This window comes from Puma concolor, chromosome D4 (genome assembly GCF_028749965.1).
Source record: "Puma concolor isolate L17-30 chromosome D4, mPumCon1.1.hap2, whole genome shotgun sequence".
Classification (NCBI taxonomy): domain Eukaryota; kingdom Metazoa; phylum Chordata; class Mammalia; order Carnivora; family Felidae; genus Puma; species Puma concolor.
This window is the reverse complement of record NC_141679.1, coordinates 71,347,569-71,366,427: the sequence shown is the minus strand read 5'-3', so window position 1 is coordinate 71,366,427 and position 18,859 is coordinate 71,347,569. Positions and strand designations below refer to the sequence as shown.

The window sequence follows — 18,859 nt, the reverse complement described above, 5'->3', positions numbered from 1 at the left end:
ATGGCCTGACACCCTTCTCCAGGGAAGATTTGTGAGTCTGAGCCAAATGGCTGATGTATACTTGTTTACTGTGTAAGCAAGAGGAGAACATCTAATGTACAGTGGAAACTTGTACAGAATAAATAATAGCTTTGAGACATTCAAAAAAAAGACAGAGCCTCTAAAATATCTAGAGAAACTGGAAATCCATATTTTTAAAGTGAGAATTCTCTTATTATTTTTAGCAATGAATTAAAAACTATCTGAAAGCACTATGCAGGCAAAATTTACAATGTAGGCTAGATTCAGCCTGTGGATAGCCATCTTGTGATTCGGTACTTGACGATCTCTTTGAGATCTGGTAGCCTGAACTCTGAAAGGAGCATTTAACTCCTTTTGTGCATTGTCCATGAAGTGGAGGATTTGACAGTGTATGAGACAAGCAGAAGAGGAGTGGGGCTGCTGGGGAGGCAGTGGTGCTGCAGAAGGGTGACACAGCCTAGGTCAAAAGGCAGGGCCTCATTGCCAGCACTGTTCCTCTTAGCTGTTGTGACAATAGCAATACTACTGTCAACAACAACAACAACAAAATCACCCTAGCTCATTCAGAGATGGACATGCCACTCCTAGAGTTTACAGAGTTGTTTGGGCAATTTTGTTAATTCTTTTTCTACATGGGGAAGGAAAAACTATCAAGCAGTAATGAAAAGAGAACAGGGGGTGATTTTACCCTCTGCTTCTCTTTTGGGATGGAAGTCTGCAGAGACACCTCCTGTCCTCCAGAGGGCGCTAATATTACAGAGCGTTTGCTTGAGTACATAAAGGTTCAAAATAAGAACTGGTGCCATTTTGTGGGGGGTGGGGGGGTTGTTGTTGTTGTTGTTGTTGTTGTCTGTTTTTGCATAGATGGCTCTGTTATCCAGATCTGTGTCCAGCCTCAGCTGCAACCTCACACCACGTTCATGACACACAGCCTTCTGTGTGGAAGGAAGTTATGGCTGGGCTTGAAACCTGTCCCCCCACGGCCACCCCACCCCCACTTATAGCTCTGCCATATTGGGTGAGGTGCTTACTCTCTTAGTAACTCAGTTTCCTCATGTATAAAGGAAAACAATAGCATTGTCTCCCTCACAGGGTCGATGTTAAGATTATAGGAAATCCTACACACCCTAGGGAAATGCCTAGTTCTGCGTTGGTGGTACTGAACTGTGTTCCCTTTCAAAGTTCTTATTTTTGTATCTAAGTTTGTCCTGCTATATTTGGAGTTCATCTGGTCATCTTTTGCCCTCTATGATGGAAAATGATCCCTAGAATAGAATTACTCGTTTTGAACTATATGAAACTGTTGACATTCAACACTATCACTCTCCAAAATTTCATATGGTTCAATGCAATACAAAAGCAGTCACAAACCTAGGGGAGGGAAAAGCAGCTTCCATTTTTATGCTGGTTTTAGAACACACCTGAATGGCCTATAATCTTTACATTTGGGAAAGGTAAACCCTTTGGTAGAGGGACAGACACTTTCTCGTCACATGTAAACTACCATTTGGTATCCACTTCCCGTTCACAAACTGCTTTGCAAAAATATAATTTCCTTTAACTCCACAACAACAATGGCGGTGGGTGTAAACACACAGCTTTTCACATGCTCCTGATGTATCACTGTTAGTATGCCCGAGGTGATGGGGTATGTCATGTGCCACTGTGCTTCTGGCCCCCATGTCCACACACTGGATAGTATTTCAATCAACAGAGAGAATGATATAAGGAAAGCCCTGCCGCTCACTGTGAAGGATGGATCAGACAAAATGTAGTTCCACAGACATTTGGGTCAAATGCTTAGATGCCTAGGGGCCACCCAGTTCCGATATCACCAGCAGTTCTGACAAGGACAAGATGTCCTTGCACTTTTTGATCTAGGGGTTGAAACTCTTGTGAGTTTCAGCTTAGTGGTTTGAGCTGTCTACAAGACACCATTCATACTGTCATCTTTCCAGTTAACTTTCATACATAAAGACATAAAAAAACAAAATCCACCACGGAACCCAACAGATGAGAACGCCCCACTGATTTCTTTTACCCATATCCTCAAAGAAAACAAATTTCTCTGACAGTTCTACAGATGGTATCACATCTGCCCTTTGTTCATCCTTTCATACAACAACTTTTAAACTTTTTATTGAGTGCCTACTATGTGCCAGGCCCCACGTGAGGCCAGGGATTAGGAAACTACAAGCCAGAGGGCCAAATCCAGTCTACTGTCTGGTTTTGTAAATAAGGTTTATTGGAACACAGTCACACTCATTCATGTATGTGAATTGCATGGCTGAGTTCTGGCAAAGCTGCATAGTTGTGACAGAAATCATCTGGCCCACGAGCCAAAATACTTACTATCTGGCCATTCGCAGAAAAAAGTTTGATGAGCCTACTCTAGATAAAGAGGATACAGTGGTAAAGAACAATAACAAAGTCCCCGTGGGTCTTCAGATGTTCCTGTTTCTAGGACTGCAGTGGATGACTGCTTACTGCCTAAAGGGGCTGACCAAGTTTGACCCACAGGATCACAGTCAATGCCACTTCTAGGGGCGTGCAAGAATGAGAATAAGGACGACAGGTGTGGACAGATGTGCAAGAGCAGGTGCGAGAGAGGAAGTGTTGGGAAAGTGGATTAGTTAGTGTGGAAACCAGCTGGAACAGGCAGGCCACAGGGATTCCCCCAGAGGGACACCCAAACCCACGGATGGGCCAGGGACCACATGTATCAGAATCACCTGGAGACATGATTAAAAATGCAGGTTAGCAGGCCCCACCCAGGAACCTGGATCTGAGTTCCAGAGGTGTGTCTGAGCTTCCACATTCTTAGCTGGCACCCCCACGTGATTCTGAAGCGCGCTCAAGTTTGAAAGGCACTGGATTAGTGTTTAGTTTTCGTGAGCGGTCGAAGGCGCTCCCAACGCGGTCTGGCCTGAAATCCACTCGTGGCAGGTGAGAAGGGGAAAGAATCGGGGCACAGACACACAGAGGTAGATGCAGTGAAAAGGCAGTTTATTGTCTATTAATACTGTACAGAGAAACAGAGAGAAGCTACAAGTACAGCATTGGCTGTCGCTGGCAGTGTTATTTCTGAAGTCAGTTTTTGTGTTGTTTTTCATCTGAAGGAAATAGAACAGTCAAAGTACACTTCAGGTTACAAAGTACAGCAGCTAGCCCAGCAAGTCTAATTCAGAGTCAGCACGACAGGCTCCCACCCCACCCCCCAACCAACCACAAAAATGGAAATATTTACAGAGAGGTCACTCGCCCCGAGTGAGCTACTAAAGCTGAAAATTCCATCAACAACCTACATTCACTGAAAATCTGCATCAGACACAACATTTTCTGGAACCCCTGTATGATTTTAACTCTGCTAAGTCAGGAGCTTGAGAGGAAGAAAGAGTGTTCCAGAACCCTGCAGAGATTAGAACTCCTTCTGCTTGCCGGAATAGGATTATCACAGAATTGGGGTTGGAGCTGCACACAGAACAGTTCAGATCAGGCCTTGCCTAGTGGCCTCCCTACATGTAAACACTAGTTGCAAAACCAAGGAGCTGGAGGTCTCCCTGCCACCCCATCTCAACACTGTGAGGCTCCTGGGTGATAAGAGATGAGAGCATATCGGCTCTCCCTTCACACCTTCGGGCAGTTGTATAGCTCTTTCATTTTCGCAGCTGTCTCCATGACGCTGAGTTTGAATTGGGCCAGTTGGAGGGATTCTAGGGATAAAGGAATTGATTTGCATGGGAACCAGAGGGGTTATTTTTCTTCAGTGTTTGTGACCTTGCCTTGTTGGAAAAGGATTTGGTCTTTTAAGGCCATAGAAAAAAGGCCCCTTTTGGGGCAAGGACGCTGCCTGGGAAGAGAGTCTAACAGGGGTGGCGAGCAGACTCTGAGACTTAAGCTGCTCTGTCTCTCAGACAGAGGAACAGGTGTGGATGAAGGTCTTTACAAAACTGAGTTTGGTTGTAATGGGAACTTAGGAGCTTGGGGGAAAACTGGGCGGTGGCGGGGGTGCGGGAACCCAACAACTTTAAAAATTCAGAATCTCATTAGTGGATAAAGACAATTCTTTTTTGTCTCTACTTAACTTGGAAAGTATGGTGTGGCCCCACTGATATTTACAAGGACAATAATAACTCCTAATTTGATACTGTTTGGTTTATACATTTTATATGCTTATGTATAAACTGTAGATGGCCAGAGGCTTCTGACTACCCATCTCATTCAAATGTACCATAGTGAGTGGTCCCTTCCCCTCGAATGTAGTAATTAGTCCTTAAATATGTGAAACAGTTGAACTTCGATCATTGCTGTCGTGAGCTTACATTTAAAATAAAACTGAGAACAAACTGAGGGTTGATGGGGGGTGGGAGGGAGGGGAGGTTGGGTGATGGGTATTGAGGAGGGCACCTATTGGGATGAGCACTGGGTGTTGTATGGAAACCAACTTGACAATAAATTTCATATTTATAAATAAATAAATAAATAAAATAAAATAAAACAAAGTAAAATAAAATAAAATAAAATAAAATAAAATAAAATAAAATAAAATAAAATGGCTATCCCCTTCCAAAAGATCATTATATGTTATTAAAGGCATAGCCCAGAGAGCTATCTGGCCATATAAGATGGTTTATCTGATGATAGGTATAGAAAGCTTGATCTTACAACCTAGATCTGTTTGGAAACACTGGATTTCACGCAGTGGGGGCAAAAGGGCAGGTCACGGGACCTCTGATCACGACCCCCAAGGTCTGGGTTCATGCTATAGAACTCACCAGAAAGTTACCTTTGTGGAATGGAGAAATAATTCAATCAAGGGTGTTTTCAAACTCAAGCTTCATAATGCATATAGATTTCATTATAAAAATAGCTTTCCTTAAAAAAATACACAAATGTAAAATATTCAATTTCTATAGCCACTCCTTACTCCCGCCCAGAGGGTAATCATCTTAGACCATAACAAATGGGCACACCATTCAGTTATGGCTCAGTCACACCAGTTGAGTCCATGTCTCTTGCCTTTTCAAGCTATGCCACTTGTGCTTAAAAATATGCTCCCAGACCCAGAGAGGAGGCCCACAGGTTCACCCTCTCACTGTGGGAAGGACTGCGGAAGGTCACATGCTCCATGTGGCCTGCCCAGGAATGTCAGGGTGTGATAATCAGACTCAGGTGAGAACACAGGGACACGCTTGGCTGACAGACGGGCATAGACAATGTCCAAGCTATGTCTACTTGATTCTCCCTGCGCCTGACCTGCAAGGTTCTGCCTCAAGGCTCCTGTGACGAAATTTACAGCCCTGAAGAGGGCTGGGCAGGGGCGGGGAAGAGAATGTTGTGTTAATACAGCTTTGGAATACAACCTGCATTTTTTGTTTGTTTGTTTGTTTGTTTGTTTTAAAGGACAGAAAAGAAGAACATGAACAGCAATGCTAAGGCAAACTTTCAAATGGCACATCAGAACTCTGTTTTTGTCATTTGTTTTGTTCACAAGGCAGATACATTCTGTAAACATACATACCATACAGTACATTAACCATAGGAAAATAAAAAGAAAGCCACCCTGTAATTCTTTTCTTTCTGTATTTCTGTTCTTTTACTCCAGAAGGACTGCCTGAAGTCTAGGGAGAATTTGACGGTTCATGAAATATGCGTTTCTTTTGATAAAAATGCAGTGACTTGCGAAGAAGAGCCCCAGTTGACTAGGAAGAGGCATTATGGGGAGAAGATGACCACTCACCCCCCAACTTGTAGAAACTTAGAAAACAGTCACAAAATATAAAAAAGTCATTAATTTTCAGGAAACATTTTGGTTTCCTGCTTAGTAAAAGAGAGCACTGAAAAATTGTTTTTTGTTTTTTATTTTTACAAAAGTTAAGGCTGTCCAGATCTTTGATGCAGAACGTTTAAGGTCCCCCAAATCACATCTTCTATTTTCCAGTTGAAAGCAGGGGTTTGTGCTATGGTTCTGATGGAGTGGGGAGGAGAAGCAGAGGCCTAGTTAAGTCCTATAAAAATTAAGGGGGGTGGGCAAGGTGGTCTAAGGATCCCCAGGGAAATTGCCCTTTGAAACTTTCAGGGTGTAATCTTTGTCTTAATTTTTTTTCTACATTCAAATAATAAGTATTTTGGGTTTTGTTAAAATGGGAATTTTATCATGGAGTTTGCTGAAGCTATGGAAAGACAGACACATAACCACACCGTGCTCCTCAAATGAGACTTACTTCTTTTTCCCTAGAGAATGTAGGCAAGTTTTCCTGGTAAGACCAGAAGAAGGCTATACGATGAGTAAGTTGGCAGCAAGGATCAAAGATCTCATCTGGCTCATTTCCTGGAGCTGCTTGTGATAGATACCATAGCTGTGTTACCTGCCGGGTTGTACTATCCAATAGGACAAAGGAAACTCTCGGGTTCTATCCTAATTAGTGGAATTCCGTACGCCTTGACACATAGTACATTGAGGAGCTGCTAAAAGGTTGCATATTCACAGCGTTTCAAAACTTACTTGTGGTTTGAATAACTGGATGTGCGTGTTGCAAAAATAGAACTTAAAACTGCTTGCCTTGGAATGGTTTTTGTTGTAAACAAATCACATTTTGGGAGATGAGACTATTCCCACCAGGAATGGGCCCTTCGGTGAGTTAAACCTCAGTGACAAGAGAGATGGCTGAACAACAGAAAGTCCCCCGTGAGAATTTTGTCCCTGTTTATCTGTGTTTTAAATTGACAGGGTTAATGCCTTTAAAAAGGAGGAACTTGTTTAGTGGTTCAATCTTGCCTCTGTCACCATATTCCCTTCCTCCTCTTTTGCTAAGCATTAGTTACCAGCATTAAATGAATGGTCATTTCAAAGGTGTCGCATGCTCCCTTGAAATGAAATTCTGCAAGAAGCAAAGAGAAATAAACTGTTTTCATGCTTGGCCTCCACATTTTGCTCCGGAGATGATATTGCATCTCTGTGTTTTCCCCTTTTATGAAAACTTGACCCTAACAGTAAGACATTCTACTTGTATGTAGGAAAAATACCTTTACCACCAGGAAGTAAAATGGAGTCGGTGGGAATTTAAAGCAGATACCTGTGTAGTAACAGTTCAAAAAGGAGTCAAATCAAATGAACTCTAGAATTTGTTTGAGTTTCCTGAAAGGCTTTGAATATTTTTAGGTTGCTCAGAAGGCTTAAGGAAACCATGCTTTGGATTTGGCCAGACAGGAATCCCCTCACCCTTTCTCCTCCCAGTACCAAGTTATATCACTGGACACTGGCCAATCACTGTTAGAGGCAATTAATTTTGTTTATGGAAAGAATTAATAGAATTATGGGTAAAAGAGGTACAAGGTAAAAAAAAAAAATTCCCCTTAGTTTGTCCTATTGTACATCAAAGAAAACGGAGTCAAGGATATATAAGTCATCAAGATTTTTTGGGATACGTAAGGTTAAACTTTACCATTTTAACCATTAAAAGATCTTGAGTTCAATGCATTGAACATCTATTTATAACAAATGAAATACCCCTCCTTCCCCACTTTCTCCTCTTTCCATTTCAAGGGAAACCGATTATAAAATTTTAGAAGAAAATCCAACTAACCATTAGCTCAAAAAGATCATAGTTTGGCAGCTTCATTACGGATTCTCTAATTAGTCTCGCTATGTAAGTCAACACTTACATATTTTTGGAGGGTGTGATGCCATACATAATAAAGTTTTTACAGAGAATGATAGCAAGGAAGACAAAATGTTCTCAATCACAACACTGAGGATATTTTCATTATGAAGGGTAGTTACTTGTTACTGTAGGTGAGATTATAGGTCTCATCCCATAAAAGCACTGGCTGAGCCTGAGTCCTCCGTTTTTATAGGAAAATGATACAAAATATGCAAACATATGCCATATTCAAACAAACCATTTACTATGGCCACATATCATTTTAATAAAGGTGACATGTCTTACTTTAAACGATTAAATGATAGGCTTTAATAGTAAAAGTATAGACAGACCTCTAATTCATATAATTTGCTAATCCCTATAATAATAATTGATGAATGAAAGTGCAGATTATCATTGGTCTTTTAGATCTCATGTGTAGGGTTGTGGTGAGAGGGGCAGATCATTTTCTTCACCAGGAACTAGCTCACTATGGAAGGACGGGTAGGTCATTTCTGGGAATTCTCTGTCCTCGAAGAAGGACTGTTTCTCAAACAGCAAGCTCACGGGTTCTAAATTCTACCATTGTACTCACTAACTGTGCTTTTAAAAACTTCTATAGAATAGTTTTAATCCCTAAGTGAGTAAAAAAAGATAAGCTATGGTCAACTTTTAGGTTGTTTCTTTATTAAATAAATTATTAAAATAATAGATTGTCCAAACATTCAGACTGTTTTCTTTTTCTATGTCAATAGGTTTATCTGGCAGGTCATGTTCTTTAACATCTAAATAACGTGTACGTGACCACTGACTGAGGAGCGTGAAGCTGAGTGGGGAGATTTCTAGGCAGTAAAACCAGATGTATTCCTAGGTAAGACAGCAGCTTTATACCACTGCAGCTGCTTCAGTGAACCTGAGATTATTTAGAGGGAACCCTCTCAACTATTCCAAAGCAAGCCATTGATGGAATCATCTTAGAAAGCAGAATTTAGCTCCTTCAGTCGTCCCTTCTTGAACTCTTTTTTTTGCTTGTTTACATAGTGGTGATAAAGTGACTCACTTTGTGCTAATTAAAATATAACTATTTGATAAAAATTAACTTTTAACTAAAGTGTCATTTTTTTCCCCTGTCCATTGGAATAAATAGAATGTTAAGCCCAGAAATTTAAAATAATAATAGAGTTAGCACTGAGAAAGCTATTTAGGACAAATTTAGCTGGTTCTATTAAGAAATTCTCTCAAGACGACCTTATTTTTTTCTCATTGACTTTCCACAGAAGTTAGCCTTGATGTCGTATGACTTACTGTATGTTTTTAAAAACTATGTTCTACGGAACATAGATAAATTTTGTGAACGATTCACAACAATGCCATGAACACTTGGGCAAATATCTTCAAGTTGCGATATCTCTGTTATTAAAATCATTTAAAATTTTACATCTTTGTTTTATTACTGTATTATTATTTTACTAAATTGCTTCCCTTTGGTTTTACTAACCCATGTGGTTGTTTGCTTTGGGAGAATGCTAAGAATTTATTTAAAGAACTGTTCATTGTGTTCTAGAAAAAAAGAAACAAACAAAAAAAAACCCTCATCTTTGATGTTCCGAAATCCCCAAAAGTTTAAGAAACATGCCTTAATAGGCAGCTCAGCTATGTGCCACTCAATTGGTACTTGCAGAATGAGTTTAAGTGCTTAACGTGGAGAAGACAGGTCTTTGTTAAACATTTTTTTACATTCTCAAGTTTGTTTTGAGGGCTGGCTAGACCTCCACGGTGACGTCACGGGAAACATTCTCTTTCTCATGGGGACAGAAAGAAAAGAGTCCAGAAGTAAGGCTCTGTAATCAAGCGGGCGGGTGAGATGAACAGGTAAATTCAGTTCCAGCACCGTCCGTCCACAATGAAGTGGAAACATGGCAGCGACCACTGTAGGTCAGAAAGACTGGTTTAGAAATAGGGTCACTGCAGAGATACTCCTCAAAATGATCCCTTCGTCGAAAATACATTAACATGATCAGAAAATATCCGTGAAAAAGAAAACAATATAAAAATTGACTTTTTTTTTGAGACAATAGAAGCAAGGCTCATGGATATGCCTAAGTTTAGAGATCACGACTAATGCTCAAAACAATGTCTGTTTCATGTCCTTAGAAAATTAAAAATGGTGCTTCATATATAAAGGGTCCATCAGTTAAGCCGCAGAAAGAGGCAGCTGCCGATGGGCAGGTTACGGAATCAGTCCCTACATTTCAGCCGTGACAAAGCACTGGGTTCTTTTCTTTTCCATCAACTTCATTTCAGTTTTAACAGAAGGAAAGCCATAGATGCACAATACTGTAATCTGGAAGCTTATGTAAGGCAGCAAAAAGCATCACCCTAGATTGAACAGACTAAGTAAGGTCCACTTTTGGCCACACTAGCTACCAGCTAGAGCCAACAGCATTTTGCCACACGAGATATAAAAGCAAAGATCCACAGCAAGGGAGGCAAGGGAGAAGTCAGCGACGTGGTGACGTGTGACTACATTATAGGAACACGCTACAAAATGAAACCCCCGGTACCACTGGGTTCAATTCCAGTCAAGTGAATTAAGGCTACTAGATAACTGGCTGATGTGAAGAGTCCATTCCAATCGAGCAGTAAGAAATCGATTCACTCTCGAAGACACAAGGAAAGGTTTAGAGGAAAAGCAAGTTCTTGGAAAGAATGAAGCAAACACATGCACGCTGTCTCTCAGGTGAGGAAACTGGAGAAAAATGAGAGGGGAAAAATAAGAAAGATCAAAGCAATCCAACTGCAAGGCAAGGCAGGTGTTTGCTTCCAGTTCACAGTATTGCAGTTAGTGGTACAGTGAGGTCTACGTAAGTGGTGGAGAGCACAGAGGCTGCCCAGAAGAAAAGGGAAGAAAGAAGTGGTCACATGACAACACAGCATTGACAGCGCTTTTTCTTTTGGGTACCTGGGGCTGGCTCTGTGGCCAGGCTCTCTTCCTTCCCTTCTGGGGATGAGGGCTCTGTGGTGTCTGAGATTGGCCTCCCGGACACAAGCTCTGCCGCATTCCCATCGATAGTGGACACGTCCGTCACGGTCTTCTCCCTCAATGACTTCTCATCGTCTTCATCAATGAGGACCAATTCAGCCTTGATGGTTTCATCATAGCCTAGCACCTTCTTAGTCTCCTCTTCATCCTCAATATTTTGGTAGCCCATGAAAATCATGGTGACTGGCTGATCCAAGTTTGCCTCTGGCCCTTCCGTGCTGGGAGCTGGGGCCTGCTGCCCTGGGGTCCCGGAAGAATGATCTTTCCTAGACTTATGTACCATTTCTAACTTGGCTTCTTTGCAGAGCATGTGTTCCTTAGGGTGGCTGAGGCTCCCGTCCGCAATCACAGTTCTTTCTGACACGTGCCCTCCTCTGAAGCTTGATTGTCCCGCCTTCTGAATAAGCTCTTCTACATCCTTTGAGCTTAATCTGTGCACTCCATTTTCTACTACAGTGCCTCCTGAGTGCACCTCATACACTACTTTGGTACCGTCATCATAGACTTTGACTCCTCTCTGATGGACCCCCTCTGGGCCAATGGTGGATGTAGAGAGAATCTTGGTCTCTCCTGTTTGTTTGTCTTTCTCCACATTAATTTCCATGGCGTACACAGCTTGAATGAAAACAAGAGAAAGGAAGTGCATGTTACAACAAAAAAAGCCAGTGAATGGTTAATTGCCAAACAGACAAAAAAAAAAGGTTTTGTGCCCTTTCTAGTCTAACTGCCAAGCATCTTGAGTGTTAGAGTTGAGTGCACATTGTGGACAGAGGTGGTTATATATGTATTTGAACACAGAAGCTTAATACACTGGGAAGCCAGGTGTACAGAGTTACTATATCTCAGTGGCACTTATACTTTTAAGGAAGACCTGCTAAAATAAGACCACAAGCGACTGTTTGGATCCAACGTAATGAATTACAGGGAGGCTGGTGACATGCAAGTTTACCTTGATTGAGACCTTACCCTTATCTTATAGGCAATTTTATAGGCCCTGGTTATGAAATACCATAATTCCAAAACCTTGAATCTTTTTCCAATTCTTTCCCCAAGCACTCTACTGTTGTTTTTTTTTTTCCTGCATTTCCTCTTACTGTTAATGGAGAATAAGAATATGCAAAGGATTTTGCAGGTGGGACCTGGCTATCCTCCACTGTTCAGTAAAACAGGGTGTGTGCGGGGACTGAAGTGACAAAAGCAGTCAGATTCCATGCTCTGAGTACTTCAATCGCTTAGCTAGGTTTCTGAAACAAGAACCAGAAAAAGAACAAGACAGAGGTAGTGTCATCCTGTGACACTGGAACTTGGGGACAATGACTACAGAAGGCCCCTTCTTCTGCCGTGTGCACAGCACACAAGCCAGGTCCTCGTGATTCTGCCCCATCCATCAACTTCTTTCTCTTTTACTGCCACTACTCAATCTGAGACACCACTTCTGCTCCCCTAGATTACTGGAAGGGCATGCTACCCGCTCTTCCCAATCAGACTAGCCCCTCTCCAGCTCATCCCAAATCCTGCTGCCTATCTGGGGCTCCTAAGGACATGCTCTTCCCTGTTCTAGTCTTGTGTGACACTCCATATTTTCAAATCTGTTACACAGAGGCACACATTCTGTGGCCAGAGGCACACATTCTGGATGCCAGGGAACTGACCATTGGTCCCATAAGGCCAACTGTCCCCAGGCACCCTTTCCCTGGATGACCCATGGATACATCAGCCTCCACAGCTTCAAAACTGAATCCACCTTCTCTGAAAACTCCTCCATAGCCTTGGTTTTACATAACACCAGCACCATACAGTATCTCAAGTGAGAAGCCTCAGAATCACACCTGATCTGTCCTTTTCTTCCTAATTTCTTCCATAGCCAAACAATTGTTGTGAGAAATTAATTGCATTTCATACATCTCCCCTTGTACCTCCTCACCACTGCCTCTATTACCACTGCCTCAGATCAGGCCCCCTTCTGCTCTCTGTATGACAGCTGTGCCCAAGTTCACCTGTCACTTCTCATAGCAGGGGGCAGAAGGGGCCCAAGGTTTGTTTCTGTATGTCCAGAGGAGCAAAGAATGGTTTTATATTTTTAAAATATTATTAAAAGAAAAGAAAGGAAGGAAGGAAGGAAGGAAGGAAGGAAGGAAGGAAGGAAGGAAGGAAAGTAAAAAAGAAAGAAAGTAAAGAAAGAAAAGAATGTAAAGAAAAAAAGAATTTAAGAAAGAGAAAAGGAAAAGAAAGGGGAAAAAAAAGAATATGTGCTCCACAACACCTAAAATATTTATAATCAGGCCATTTATAGAAAAAATCTGCCAACCCTGCTAGCCTATACTCCATTCTGCCCATAGCACCCTCTCCACAAACCCTGTGTTGGTTCCTTGTGTCTTTATAGGATAAATGCCAAATGCCTTACCTTGGCATATAATTCCCCTTGGAATTTGTCTGCAACTTCCTTTCAAGGCTTGCCTCACAGCCCCTCTCATTCCATGTACACCCCGGCCACAGCAAACTCACTATTCCCAGAATTTAACATCCTTCCCTGCCTGCTGTCTCCCTGCCCAGCCTGCCTTTCCCATGTGGCATCTCTGCTTATGAGTCCTTACCTCTTTTAGAATAACTATAAGCTCCCCAACTATGTTAAGAAGACCCAAATGATCTTTTCAACCGCATGTTCAATGGCCCCCTTTTCCTCTAGCATAATCTAGTAACTGGTGTTACCATCCCACACCTCAACTCTTCCTGCTTTTAAGATTCCCTTCTTTTGAAACGTCCTTCTTTTAAGTTTCTATACATCCAAATACGACCCATCCATCAATGCCCAGTCAGCTGCCTCCTCTTCCAGAAGGTTTCTTTGACTCTTCCATCTCTAAGGCATCCCTCTCTCTTTTTTTAACTTAATTTTTTTCAGTAATCTCTACCCCCAACATGGGGTATGAACTCACAATCCCCAGATCAAGAGTCTCACACTCTTGCAACTGAGTCAGCCACTGCCCCCTCTCACTCTTCTTAAGAGTCTCTGAACATTTCTAAACCTCTCTGAAGGTGCTTCACACTTTCCACTCAGTAGTATAATTATTTGTGGGAATGTTTTATTAGCTCCATAGAGTTTTAGGATCACTAAAGGCTAGTGTTTTGCCTGACGTCTTTCTATGATTCCCCCCTCCCCACCAGCACCTACCTTGAAGTCTTTTGTATAGAAGGTACCCGATATACACACCTGTGAAACAAACACTACTAATTGAAAAGTCTACTTTGGTTGCCTTAATCTAGTCACAAATACTTTGTATAACACGACACCCATGAAAAGGTACACACAGTAATTAATGTTTGAACTGGTTAAGAAAATAGCAACGATACTGTTCCATCTGCTTGGGTAATAAGATACAGTCTGTTCACAGTTCACACTTAACTAAAAAGATTGTGAAGTCAGATCCAATGCTTGATTTTCATCATGTCCATTTTGAAAGTTTCACTTATTCGGCACAAAGATCTTGAGTTTCCTTCAGTGACACAGTGAGAGGCCAACCGATCTTTGTCATTTCAGAAGCACATGGGCTCACACAATGATGGTGATGTCAAGAGAAATATTTGTCTCAGTTATTTCCTGATTTTCCACAAAGCGTGTCACCAGAGAAACAGAATAGGCATTTAAAATTCTGCACGGACTCCAAAGCCTCTTCTTTAAATATTACACTTATAATTTAAAAAGCACCATTTTGGGTTATTATGTCCTATTACTATTAAAACACTCACGGGACATATTTGTAAATAAGGATGGTACTAATGATTGCCAGTTATAGGTACAATATCTAATTATCCATCCAGTAATATGTGAACAAAATGACACCTTGATCTGTAATCAGTACAGAATATGGAACAAAACATTTTCATATCCATATGTGATTGGATACAAATTATTAACATGGGAATCTTTAGAGATGTCTTTCTTCTTTTGCCCACCAATGAGAATGCTGTCATTGTTGGTCCAATCTTCCTCTCTCCGTCATCTTAACCCCCAACCCTCATTTTGTCTTTGCCTGTTCCTGGATTCAAAGACTGGACAGAAAAGACGATGAGGAGAAGTTCTGTGCTCGAACAGCTAAGTAGACACACACACAATACAGTTGAGAAAGAAGGAATTCAGAAGGAGAGCTCATAAAAGCTGTGTGCAATATGGATGGAGAGGGAACATTTTTGTGGCAGTGGAGGGGATGTGCAGAGGAAAGAAAACGAAACGTAAGAAATGCTTCCGGTGGGGATATGAATTGGATTCCTTTTCACATCCTTCAGGAAAAACAGGTAAAGAACAGAGTTTCTCTTTAGTTTTGTTCTAGTTTTGTCTTGTTCTTGTTCTTGTTCTTGTGTGTGATTTTAAACTGTATTTTGTTAAATGTGCTGTGGCCCTGGGACTGAACCACGTGTGGCATGGTTTCATTAGGGTTACATATTCATATCTACATTTTCATGTTGTACACTGTTCTTGCAATATCTCTAGAATATGGGGGTAGAACATCTGAAGACATTTTGCTCATAAAATAAACCTAAGTATGTTATGCCATAAAATACAATATCCATCCATATTTCCTCCCTCAGATAAAACAAGGCTTCAAAAGAAACAGATTTTTAGCAGGTTTTGTCAGGGTCCAGCCTCACATGCTTTGATTCCATCTCTCTCCTCTTAGGATGGGATACTTAGGTGAGCACTTTGAGAAGCTCTTGCTTCACACAAAGGCTTTGACTTCATGGATACCCATATGAGAATATTATCAGACATTCAGAAAACCACACAGGAGGCATGAACGTTTATCTTAAACGTGTTGTTGATGAGCAAGCATTGTTATTTTGCTCTAGTTCTCAGCCAATGATATTTCAAATGTGAACCAGGGTGGATATGAACCAGTAGGAAAATGAGACTTACATGTTAAATTTGACATTTTATTTTTGATGCCATGCACACAATTTAAACAACTCTCCCGCTTGTTACTGCCGAGTCGTGTTTACCAGAGGTCTCTCAATTACGTCATGCTCTCATGTCTAACCACAAAAAATACCCCCTGCTCTTCCCTACTCTTCCCTCCTCTTCCCTCAAGCTTCCCCCATGCCACAGGGGTAACAGGACAATCTGTGTAGTGACGAGGGCCCAGTGCTCAGCTTATTGAAAAAAAAAAAAAAAGGAAGGGGTGCTGCTGAGGGGCGGAGGCTTTCTGGGAAGCCCCTGAAAGAGATTTTGAGAGAGCCCCATGGACATACAAGAAAGTATGTGAAGAAAAGCTCTCTGAAATTTCCTGGAGGAGGGTTCTGGAGAGAAAAAAGAAAGGAGACAGTCTGATGGTAGTTCCAGTGATAGGAGGACTGAAATCTGGAAGTATGTTTTTACAAAATGATAGATTTAATTGCTGATTTCCCAACATGACATACTGATGACAATAAGGTTGGAGGGTTTAAAGCATTTGTGCGATTCTTTCCAAGAACCTAGACAGGGGAGTGAGTAGATACTCATTTTGTCAGTGAAGAATAAGAACCAAAGCAGTGACTTTCTGCAAAGGGATACAAGTGAATGATGGAATGGCACTTTGATGTTGGCTTTACTAGGTTCTTGCTCCCCCATGGCCCTCTGGTCAATAAGGAGAATCTTGAAGAGGCAGAGGTGGTCTAACGGGGGTTGATAATACTAGACTCCAGGTGCTGAAAACAGCCAGGTGTGGACTAGAAGGGAGGCCCCTGGGAAAGATACCTGCCGAAAAACCAGGGTGAGGGTGGGCTGTGAAGCTGTTCTGGTCTGGCATGCCGCGGAGCCCAAAGACATGGGTCTGGGAAGCAGAGAATGCTTGATTCCAGTTCAAACTTATTCCCATGGCTCTATGTACTCTTTTGTTCCTAGTTACCATTAGCTTTGGTAAAGAGAAGGCAGCTCTAAAGACTATAAGGAGCCTAGGGAAAAGGAAACAAGAACACCCAACACAAGTGACATGTGGCTGACCAATCACATGATTCCATTTCAGAAACAAGCCAAGAGCATACCAAACAAGACAGTGTGTTCCATGAGGACGGAAAACTCAATCATGTCACATCCCTTGACTCATCAGGGTTCTCCCAGCTCACTTGTTTTGACCCACTGTGATCAGTGGGAGGAGGTAGAAGGCCGAAGGTCCACATGTAAAGTATAAAATGACACCGCCTACTGTCATTAGTCAGTAAGATGGGAGGTACTGGGGAAAGGGAGGAAGACACTTGGTCTGAATTCCTATTGAGGTGACACCCTGTCTTTGGACCTCACTTTTCCCATTTGTACAATGAAGGATATCCAGCTTTGATATCCTGTGGCGCTGTAAACAGCCTGTGTGCCTTGTGACCCAATGATGTATAAAGTATGTTAGGAGGGCAACAGACAGCCAGATCATGACTGTTACCCAGAAGTGAACATCCAGTAGCTGACATCGCACTGGGAATGTAGAAGAGAAACGGTGCACATGCTTGGCTTATTGAGTGAAGCACATACATGCAATCTTTTCCTGCTGGCCTATGAGTACGCATATACATATATGCTCGTACCTTCTCTTGAGGATGGAAATACAAAACTGGCTATCATAATGGCAAAATAACAGTGAAAGTGAGGAAACTGATTCAGAGTGGATTTTCCCTCTCATCCCAACACTTAGGCAATCTCTAACTTCAAAAACCAGTAATCAAAAATTTCTTGGAATAATTGTTTTCCCAGGATACCTTAGTATCAACAAAAGTAAGTCAGCAAAGTTGTGATATCATGGATAACAAGAGCAAAAGCCAATTTCCTATATCTGATTTTGCTCCTATCTTCTTGGTCAAGAAGGACGGTTTTCAGTCCAAAAAGTGCCAGAAAGAATACCACTAAGAGAGAAATGAAACCCAGATGAGTGGAGAAGATTGGAAAAAAATAAAGCACCCAGGGATATAAATGCGTTCAGTGCTTCAGACCCAGGGATCAGTTCCCTTATCGATAAATGTGTCTTAAGAATCTTACACACTGGGGCGGGGGCGGGGGCGGGGGGCGGGCCTGGGTGGCTCAGTGGGTTAAACATCCGACTCTTGGTTTAGGCTCAGGTCATGATCTCATGGTTTGTAAATTCAAGTCCCACATTAGGCTCCGTGCTGACAGTACAGAGCCTGCTTGGGATTCTCTCTCTCCCTCTCTCTCTCTGCTCCTGCCTGCTCCCCCCATCCCCGCTTGCTCTCTCTGTCGCTCTCTAAAAATTAAATAAACTTAAAAAAAAAAAAAGAATCTTATACACTGGGAAAGGTGTGGAGGCAGACATCCAAAGTTCTGATTTTAAAAAAATAGAAGGAAGGAATTACATAAACTATGTAGCAGTAGCTTGAGATCATGGCTGGCTAAATTCTGAAGTTCATTTTCAAAGAGCAGAGACCACCAAGAACCAGGGAGGATTCATCAGGCAGAAGGTATACAGATTAATCTCGTTTTCTTTTTGTTCCAGTTCTTTATAGACAATTTAGGCAAAGCCAGAGACACAGCACATCTGGATCATCATCAAGTCCCTTATATTCCTGTGAAAAAGACAGAAATATGTGCCTTTGGGTGTCAAGACAATTGCCAGAACTTGTTACTCATTAAATGATCATGCCCCATACATGTCTACTTAGGGTTCTCAAGGGCCAGGAGACCCCAACAGTATGTCACAGGCCTCTGACTTTGGATCCAATTGTGCAATGTTTTCATCAACGCGATGATGAAAAATAATGGAAGCTTACTTTTCAGATCTGAGATGATACCAAATACAGAAGAAAAGCAAGGTTGTGAGGTGCTAAAATCAATAGCTGTGAAGACCCCAACAACAGAGAAGATCTATTTTTAAAACTGTTAAACCCTTTATTCAGATGGAAATCTGATATAGAAATACAATATAAACCCAAGGACAGAGGAGCTGCTGTGTCTGAAATGGGAGAGAACACCTGAGCCCTGACTCTCAAATCCCCTTACACCATTCCCTCCTCTACTTTTCAAGAAGGCTCCTCAGTGACCCCCCAAGGGGCTCCTGACACTTACATGGGGCAATCTAACATGAAGAAATTTAACAATCACATCAAATCTACAAAGGGCAGATAGCTCATCCTTACTTTTGCCTTTTGAGATAATGAAATAAAGAACTTTGTAGGTTCTCTGAGC

The 18,859-nt window shown here is 41.8% G+C and overlaps 1 protein-coding gene and 1 long non-coding RNA gene across 11 annotated transcripts in view; one reads left to right on the top strand and one right to left on the bottom strand.

Annotated features, from left to right (window-relative positions):
- PALM2AKAP2 (PALM2 and AKAP2 fusion) overlaps window positions 1-18,859 on the bottom strand; it is a 448,549-nt gene that overhangs the window by 182,200 nt on the left and 247,490 nt on the right. For 6 of the 10 annotated variants that reach the window (XM_086683682.1, XM_086683680.1, XM_086683683.1 and 3 more), the window contains one exon: window positions 10,627-11,322. The exons of 3 other annotated variants lie outside the window; for them this stretch is intronic. In XM_086683682.1, coding sequence (XP_086539808.1) covers window positions 10,627-11,322 — 696 coding nt within the window. Of the gene's footprint in view, window positions 1-9,450; window positions 11,323-18,859 lie in introns of those variants that run through there. One more of the 10 variants, XM_086683690.1, reaches the window with a different exon arrangement.
- Window positions 2,532-18,858, top strand: LOC147574988 (uncharacterized). The gene is made up of 2 exons (XR_015242945.1): window positions 2,532-2,967; window positions 18,171-18,858. It is a non-coding gene; the product is annotated as an uncharacterized LOC147574988 (long non-coding RNA).